At 46.9% G+C, this 9,450-nt stretch overlaps 1 protein-coding gene across 3 annotated transcripts in view; it reads right to left on the reverse strand.

The window, feature by feature from the left end:
• Positions 1–1,795: 1,795 nt before the first annotated feature.
• Positions 1,796–9,450, reverse strand: part of MTHFSD (methenyltetrahydrofolate synthetase domain containing) — a 24,437-nt gene continuing 16,782 nt past the window's right edge. For all 3 annotated transcript variants that reach the window (XM_019635221.1, XM_019635219.1, XM_019635220.1), the window contains 3 exons: positions 7,761–7,873; positions 7,348–7,473; positions 1,796–3,492 (listed from right to left, as the gene is read on the reverse strand). In XM_019635221.1, the coding sequence (XP_019490766.1) occupies positions 2,992–3,492; positions 7,348–7,473; positions 7,761–7,873 (740 nt within the window). In that variant the 3' untranslated portion in view covers positions 1,796–2,991. The remainder of the gene's footprint in view (positions 3,493–7,347; positions 7,474–7,760; positions 7,874–9,450) is intronic.

A 9,450-nucleotide genomic window follows, 5' to 3' on the forward strand; every position in this document is an offset into this window, starting at 1 on the left:
TTTTACACTTACGTTATTCCAGTACTTCCAGAATGGCTGTTTACTTTTATAAACAGAAAAAAGAAATCTAAGGGATGGTGACCGGGAACCCCAAAAGGAACATAGAGTGGCAGAAACGATCAGGGCTTAGAAATGAACGAGTCTGACCCTTTTGCTCTGAAGTTGAGGAAGTTAAAACCTGGACAGGCTACAGGACTTGCCCGCAGCACAGGAAAGGTAAGCAGAGGCCACAGTGGAGTCCGGGTTTCTGGGCTCCCAGCGTCCAGCACTCGTTGTATGAGTTTCTGGAAACCGTGTAGCTGCAGATGTGGCACGAGCCAAATCTGCGGGCAAAGCACGCCACCATTTAGGAAACTACAGGATGGGACCCACACACCACAACAGCTCCACTTAAAAGGCGTCTGTATATTCGCAGCACCTTGTCAAGTGGTCATTTTCCATTGTTTCCCTTGATTATCATTATGTGAATTATGCAATTACGATCCTGACAAGTACTCAAGAGTCTTGGGAACAAAAAGCTGGGTCACTGAGCACTTGCCTTATCATCTGAGCGCTCTTCCTGGCAGCCCTGAGAAAGGATTTCCCAGGCCTGCCCGAGGCAGGATGGAGGAATAACAGGCGGGGGTAGGCTGTTACACTGCGGGTACTGGTATTTCAGGCAGGTGGTCTTTCGTTTTCTTTATATGAATCTATTTCCCACAGATATAAAAATGACAAACTCATTCAGATGATCTGTATAACAATATATCTGGATTATTCTGGCTGCAAATGACAGAAAACCCAAGTGACCTGGCTTAACCAGAGGGGTCATTATTGATGGGTGTAACTCAACAGTCTAAAGCAGGCTGGTGTCGGGCACAGCTGGACAGGGCTTCGGGTGGGATGATCAGGACCTAGTTCTTCCCTCTCTTGGCACTGATGGGTGCGTTCACATATTACGTATTTCCTGGGTTGCTACGTATTGGCCAGGGGTTGTTGTTCTCACAGCTGGGGCACAGCGGGGAGTAAAAAAGATAGGCACAGATTCCTCTCCTGTTCTCCTGGAGCACTATTTTAACCATGGCAAATCAACAATTCAAAAGTCAACAAAAACTAGACAAGAATATGCCACATAAAGGAGGTATTTTGGAAAAAAAAGAACAACAACAAAAAAAGAGGGAGGGGCTAAGATGATCAGGTTGCTACAATGGATTGGGTGGTCAGAGTCTGCCTCCGCATCCCTGCTGAACGCCCAGTGGCAAAACGAAACCAATGTGCAGACCAGGGTGGACAGTCAGGCCAAGAAAGAAGCAGCCCTGAGGTCCCAAGACAAAGTCCTGGTCTGTTTTAAGATATTTCTCCACCCCATTGTATTCATGACAACTTGGAAAAGAGGTCTGCATTTAATAAGCAAATCTAAATGTGAAAATTAAACAGAAATCTCATTGAAAGTGGAGTCGGGAGGCTAGAAGAGAGAACTCTCATGCATGAGTTACTTATACCCTCCATCTTCCACAGGGCGTGATTCTACTTTACTGCCTCAGCAGGAGAAGAAGAGATTCCTCCTGGCCCAGTAACAGCTCAGCCAATGGGGGACCACCATAACTTGGCCAATGAAAAGTCACTACACTTTGAACTCTCAGTTTCCTCCAATGGACTCTTTGTTTACAACAGCCTCTCCCCAGTCCATAAAAGAGCAATTCCTCTCCTTTGTTTCTCAGGACTTTCACGTAGTTCACCATTAGACCGCATGTCCTGAATTACAATTCTTTGTTGTTCCCAAATAAACCCATTTTGCTGGAGATAGATGTGTTTGTTTAAGGTTTAGGATAGATTTTTCTTTCCAAAGTTTCCTCAGTATTTTCACTGTAAAACCAATGAGAAAATGCTTTTTCAAAGAGAAACAGAGCGCCTTGAGAACATTTTTTGAAAGTCTGTGCAAGGCCTGCCCTCTTGAGGCATAGTAATGTGCTTAAAATACACCCAGTTAAGACCCTCTGGTGAAAAAACAAAATTTCCAACGCATGTACATTTGAAAAAAATAAAATCTCCACTTAAATGCTTATTTTGACTTTTTGCCCAGGATCAGTTGCAAAAGCGCTTCTGTTCAGAAAGCACAGTTCAGCCAAAATCCAGCTTGTTTTTTAGGAACAAGGAAGTGGAGGAGAAAAACCTGGAAAACATAAGGCACTGGGCAAATGTGAGTGTGTGAGTGTTTGCAGGACTTTGTCTGTGATGTGGGCCTGGATGACTCACTTTCCGAAGCCAGTATCTCCTAGGAGACAGCGCTTCCTGCTATGTGCAGGGGTGGCTGGCCAGGAGTGGAGGGCAAAGGGGTGTTCACCCAGAGGAAGGAGTAAGGTTAGGAAGGCAAGGAGGGGACGGGTGACACCACTGAACCAAAGTTCTGTGTCGGGTCAGCTCTCCATCTCTGACACCAGGACTGAGTTGAGACAAGCGGGCTGTACCCGGGAGGCTGAACTACTTGACTTCTGCGATTTGAATACAGCTTTCCCCCTTAGTGCCAGGCCAAAGGGTCCTGCGGCACAAGGGCCTTTCCTGGTTAGCCCTGCTATGCTTCTGCATTTGGTCCCTCCCTGCCTGCCAGGGCCTCACCCGGCAAAAACCTCTGTCCACCGTCTCTCAACCTCCTCCTCCCCTCAAATCCAGACTCAAACTTTCTTAAAACACTGTCGTCACTTACTTCCACTTGTTTGTCACTCACTTAGTCTCCTAAATCCTCTCAGCTGCTGTCTCTACAGAGAAACCAGCACAGCTAAAACATCCGACAGGCTGAAGGACCGCCACAAACCAGACCTGAATACACTGAGTTCCAGCCTCCTAATCGTAGGAAGCGCGTGACTAATAGTCCCTACTCATCAAGAGAGCCCCGGGCAGTAACTGAAGGCTGTGACTTCCTAAAAAGGACTGAACTTCATCAAAGCAGCTCACGCAGCAGCAGCTTTGTCACGTCCTACTATGCAGGGGACCGGAGCGGGACATCGTCACAGGTCAGATGGTCGGGTCAGGGTCAGGGTGCGGCTCTCCAGCACGGCTGCCTGGCGGGTCACTGGCCCTCTGCTGCCTGGCCAGTGCCACCTTCAAGGTGTTGGTGCCCAGGCGCAAGCCCTGCAAGCAGGAGACGGCCTGCTGGGCTGAGGCCAGGTCCTGGTAATGGAGGAAGGCCCTGTGCTGTGGGCCTTGCCAGGTGAGCCGCAGCGGGGCTGCACCGAGCTCTCTGAGGGCTCTCTTCAGCTCACTCACTCGGGTATCCCAGGGGAGGTTCCCAACGTAAACAGTGTTAGGAGGTCCATGGTCCCCTTGCACGGAACCTGACTCCAGCTGGGATGGGTCCCGGGGTCTTCTGACAGTGCTCGGGGGAGCTGGCTGCTGGCTGCGGGTGTCCTGAAGGCGCCGGTGTTCATCCTGAAGGGTGACATCTTTCCCAGCCTGCTGCTCTTGGTAGCGAAGGCTTCTGAGTATTGGGATTTTCCCCATCATCTCATTGCTGATCTGAAAAAGGAAAGCAATTCCAGCTATTCTCTGGGTGCCCAAAAGGGACCACCACTTGGTCATGAAGGAGGAGAAATCAAAGTCCCACAGGGGCCTTGGCCACACAAAGTCTCAGCAGCAGTCTCTATGTGCCATGTGCACCAATGGGTTAGATGCGAATGGTCCCACCTGGCCCTCTGTGATATGGGTCCCCAACTGTCTTACTCAGTAGCTTTGAAACCCCTTGCCAACATGCCATGGCAGCTGGCAAGAACGGACAGCTTTCTCTACTTTCCTAGAGGTCCAGAGAGTAGAAAACCAGAGGCCTCCTACACAGAGTAGCAGCTAAGGTCATTAGTATGAGGTTTGCAGTGTCACAAATGGCATCCCCCTGTTGGATCCCCCGGATAACGGGGGGTTCCTGCCTCCACACCTGTCCCCTCCCCCCAGCCTATGCCTTTAGGTGGGATGAGGTCTTTAATAAGCCACAGGGATCCCCTCTTCCTCCTCTTCACCCCTCCACCGAAGGAACATTGCTCAGAAACCAACCCTTTCAAGGTGCCACTGAAAACGCAAAAATAAGGCAGGAACACCACCGTTGAACACAGTTCTAGCAATGAGTCTAAAATAACAAATACGACACAAAATGTGAAGGTCTCAATGAACAGGACTTCTATACAAAGGACATCTTTGGCTTTTTGGCCTAACCAAGCAACAGATACTTCCTGAACTTGCAACAAAGGAGGTGATAGGAGCCCCAGATGAGGCTGAACCGCGGAGCCCACATGAACAGGCTGGAATTGGCTTGATCCAGCCTGCAGTGTGGACCGCTGGCAGTGGCACTGGGGATGCCTGTAGGGCCAAGCTGAGCCTGGACAGCTGAGCCCAGGGTAGAACTGGTCTCCTATGGTCAGAAGACTCAGGAGGCAGAAAAGGAACAGAAAAACACTCCTTAGTCCTTTTTGACAATCCTCATTCTTTAGCCATGCCTTCTGTCTTCCTTTTGCGCATGAAGCTTGTGAATGATCACAGTTACAAACAGGCAAGCAATGGTCCAGACACAGGGCTGCCCACAGACGTGGGAACGTGAGGACAGGTCAGCACACCAGGTAGACAGGTACACTTTTTCCACAAAAATAAAGTTTGACTAGCATCAATGTTCTCGTTGTATTCAGAATCATATGTAACTTAGAGCATGGTTCTTATCCTTGGCAGGGTGTCAGGGACCTTTCTAGAGGAGCAGGGGTTCCCTCCCTAGGACTCCCCCACAATTCTGCGTACAATTTCCCAATGTCTATTCATGGACTTCCAAACCACAAGAAGCGCACAGGCCCCAGGTTAAAAATCAATGAATCAGAGTAAGATTTAAAGAAACACAAACACCTAAGAACAGTCAAGTGACTTCTCACAAACCTAAAGCCTCTTAATCCTCATTCATTTAATACTTGGTTCTCTCTCCCAGTGCTAAGTACACAGTACTCTCCACCTCAGCAAAGCCTTTCTCTGGGTCAGAGCCCTCTCCTACCGGACACTGTCCTTGCTTCCTGGCATGGCTGTCAGGGGCCTCTGCAGGTGGCACTCGTCCACTTTGGTGTTCAAATGGCACATAGATTCTCAGGTGCCATAGAAAGACTGTACAAAGAGACACTTGCTCCTCCTAATGTTTGCTCATTGTTCAGACGCAAAGAAAAAATAAAATCATGTCTACACCATGGAGATATCCACAAGATGTGACAACTCTTCTAATCAAGGGGAACTTAACGCCTACTTGTTCCTTTGTAATTCTTTTCAATGGATTCATCCAAAGGTGACTAAACTCACAGACCAGGACCCTAGAGGTTCTGGGTCCCCCCAAAAATCCCAAAGGTGATCTAAGTCCCGCCAACCCAACTCTTTCCCATGCCCCCGCTCTGCCTTCTTCTTAAGAGTTTAGATTCTTGTGTTCTTTTCGGAATACTGAAACACCGATTTCAACTGGTCGTAATTCGATTCTGCAAGATTTCTTAAGTGACCAGATCTGGTATTTAGAAAGGATGATCAAATTGAAAACTGCAATGACAATCAGAAAAAAAGTTTCACTGTACTTATTTGGAAGAACTAAATGTTACTCCACTCCAAGCAACAGCAGTGGGAACTGGCTGGCCTTCGCGCCTGGTAAATACCATACTTCTGCTGGTGCCCGCTCCAGGGCTGTCTCAGCCAGGTGACCACCCCTGAAGTGCTGGAACTCCGATACGCTTTTGCCCAGGGGAACCACAGAGCTTCCTCATGCAGAAGTCAGTGTTCTCAGGAAGCCTGACCCACGGGGCAAGGCTCCACACTCAGGCAGGAGAAAAGCTACTTGAACACGTCATATGAAGCAAAAAATACGTCCTTCTGCACACATCACAGGGCTGGCGCATGTCTAAGCTGTAATCAGCTGAAGAATAATGAAAATGTTTTAACCACACATTATAAACTAACTGAAAAGTCTACAGCACGGCTGCACTGGCACATGCAAAGGGATCTTTAGATGTGGAAAGGCACCAATGCGTGGCTTTTCTGTAAAATTGCTTGTTTCGAGAGCAATGTGTTTACTGGGTACGGAATGGCAAAGCTAACAGTGCAACCGTCCATGCTCCCTCACAAGTTCCAAATGGAAAAACCTCCCGACTATGAGGTGGCGTTTGCCAGCTGTTTGCCACCCCCGGACTCTGAGGAGTGGCTCGGGTTGACTGCTGTCCCATAGCTGACAGAAAGGGCCCTGTGAGCCAAATGGATGGGCTGGACGTCACACTTGGGACAGGTCCGCAGCAGCACTTCTGTTTTCCCTGGCTGACAATGAGGAACAGTTGTTACATTTTGTTAACTTGCCATGTGAAATAAAAGATTTTGCTTGTTAATCAAACATAAAAAAAAATATTTCCACCCTTCTGTAACTAAAAAAACAGTATAAAGGAAATTTGATTTTCTTTTATATGCTACAATCACGCTTCAGTGAAGCGCGCAGATGTCACTCACTTATAAATATGTATTCTTTTAAGTGAGTCAATTAACAACCTGTCTACTAGAAATACATGCTAAGTCCAATACAAATCAGAAATCTGACTTATAAGGCGTCTGTTGCCAAACCCCAAAAGAAGAGATTCGGGCTCTAATCTTACCTCGGCCACACATTGGTTTTATAATTTTGGATAAGTTGCTTTCTTTCTGGCTCTCACTTTACTTGACCAGAGATAAGAAAATCCTTCTCATTCTAAAATGCTAGGGTGTGTGTGAGCAGCTGCTGGCAAAGATAAACAGAAACACCAGAAGTATTTCTGCTATGAAATACAACTTTCACCAAAATTAGGTCTCTTACATGAGCCTAAAGCTTATTCATTTATGAAAATGCTTTGAGGTCCCTCCGAATGCCCAAGGTGAAACAACCCTACAGAGTCAGCACGCTCAGGAGGAGAGGACACGCAGGAAATGTGCCGCCTTCCACAGATGTCATTCATGCCTTGAAGCATCCATTAGCTTTCCAATTACATATAGTATTTCTTAGGTACAATGTTAGAAACCAATTGGCAAACAGATTCAAGGCATGAGCCCTCCTAGCGGATTTGGTCATTTCTGCCGTCGATAGCTGGGTATCTTGTAGCAGGAGACCTTGAACCTTGCTGCTTATCAGAATCCCACAGGTGTGTAATGTAGATTCGCAGGCCCATGTCTGGAGATAGTGATTCAGGAGCTGAATTGTTCAAAAGCTCATGGCAACTCTAGCGTACAGCCACACCAGGCCTGGGGACAGCTGCCATGCCAGAGCACACAGTAAAAGAGGAGATACCTTCAAGCTACAGCCCAGAGCTGCCCACGGAACGCTGTGGCCCCCCTCAGTGCCATGTGGTGACCCACCTTGGACCACATGATTCCTGTTGGCTTTGGGCGCTCACACCCTGTGGTGATGACTCTTGTTGGAGTGAGAATATAGTCCACCGTGAGGTCGTGATCCTCAAGGAGCGCTTCCGGTATGTCGACGACCTGGTCAAACAGAAGTGGGTAAAGGAGCTGATGGGGAATATGGCTCCAGTCGTGTCCACTGCACCACTCAGTGGAAGTATGATGTGTGGATAAGGCTTAGCTACCACGTCCCTAAACAACACCACTCACGACATGGCATGGACTGACAGCAGAGAGACTAGTGTGTCTCTGTGTGTGTCTTTCTCTCCCCACCTCTCTCCTTCCCTCCCTCTCTCCCTCCCTCTATCCCTTCCTCCCTCCCCTAACTCTCTTAGAGGAGTGTGGTTGGGCTTAGCCACAAACAGCACCTGGCAGTCGTGCACGATGGTAACCACTGGCGTCCCCTGTCCGACCGCTCCCATCGACACCATCATGGCATATTCAAGATCAGCATAACCTTCTCCTTTCCCAATTCTCCAGCCTAAGAAATGCAAAGAATATCTCTACAGGGTCTGGGGAGTCATTCAGGAGTAAATGTTTCATCATGCTACAATGAAAGGACAAACTTGGATCCAATATCCCTGACCCTCCCACAGAAACTTCCCTAGTGACCCCACAGGCAGCCCACCGAAAATGGGGTTAAATCGGAATTACAACGCTGAATCTGTACAGTGGTTAGCACACAATGACATGAACGTCAAGCTTTTTCAACATGCTGCAAAAGGAAACTGAGCTTGCATTTATGTGAGCTTTCTATTAGCAGTACTACACTTAAAAGTAACAGAAGAGTAGTTTTTAAAAAGACTAAGAACAACTTTCAACTAAAGGCAAAATCTTTTTCATCGATCTCACTTAAAGGGAAAATCAAAACTCTAAAATCAGGGATACGTGATTTGAGGTGGCATAGCCTTGTCTTGTAAAAAGCCCCGAATAGCTACCCAATTCCACCCTACAGCTCTCGAAGGAAGGATGGGTTAAGCAGTACCAGTCCAACTTTTGCAAATTCATACATGATGGCACAACAAAGGGATTATTATCTGATGCTAAGCAAGAGAAAAGAATGCAGCAAGACAGTAAACATTAAAATGCCTTCTGGCTCCCCAAATGAGTCTGTACATTCCTCTCGGTAGGAAGCCCATGACAGCGCAGAAACTCTGACTTCTATTTCACGTCAGCTTCACCACCAAGAGTTTAAGCATCAGTGCTCATGCATATTTCTAAAATTCAGATCTAATCATGCTAATTTTTTTTACAATTAAAAGGCTTCAACTGTGCACGCAAACAGATAAGTGAAAGACAATTCAACAGAAAAATAGCCAAGGATATGAACAGTCCACAGAAAGAGACAGGCGGATAAACAGCAAGCATATGAGACATGCTCACCTTCACTCATAACTAAATGCAAATCCAAAGGCTAATAAAATGCCAGTGTTCACTATCAGACAGTTGAAAACTGAAAGTTGGATGATTCTAGTTATTAACAAGGGAGTGGGGAGAGAGGCCAGGTGTTGGGGATATGAGGTGGGCAATCGTTCCGGTGGGTCATCTGGCAACACCCATCAGGATTTAAAACCTGCGCTTTGGTTCAGCAATTCCTCTCCTAGGAATGACCCCATGGGTAGTCCCCAAAGGCTCACCTAGACCATATGACGAGACGACACGTCATTCTAGTGTTATCTGTAAGGGAAAAACCAAAACCAAACCATGGACATAACTTAAGTGTCCCTCAGTCAGGGCTATTCAATAGGAGGCCAAACCGTCTGCACTGATGGGCAAAGACCTTAGAGCAGTGGGTCTCAACCTTCCTAATGCCGCGACCCCTTAATACTGTTCTTCATGTTGTGGTGACCTCCAACCATAAAATTCTTTTCGTTCCTACTCTATAACTGTAATTTTGCTACTGTTATGAATCGTAATGTAAATATCTGATATGCAGGATGTATTTTCATTGTTACAAATTGACCATAATTAAAGCATAGTGATTAATCACAAAAACAATATGTAATTATATATTGTGAAATATTTATTTCTAATTACAAATAAATGAAATTTTGTCTT

Source organism: Hipposideros armiger, unplaced genomic scaffold, assembly GCF_001890085.2.
Source record: "Hipposideros armiger isolate ML-2016 unplaced genomic scaffold, ASM189008v1 scaffold_19, whole genome shotgun sequence".
In the NCBI taxonomy this organism is placed as follows: Eukaryota; Metazoa; Chordata; class Mammalia; order Chiroptera; family Hipposideridae; genus Hipposideros; species Hipposideros armiger.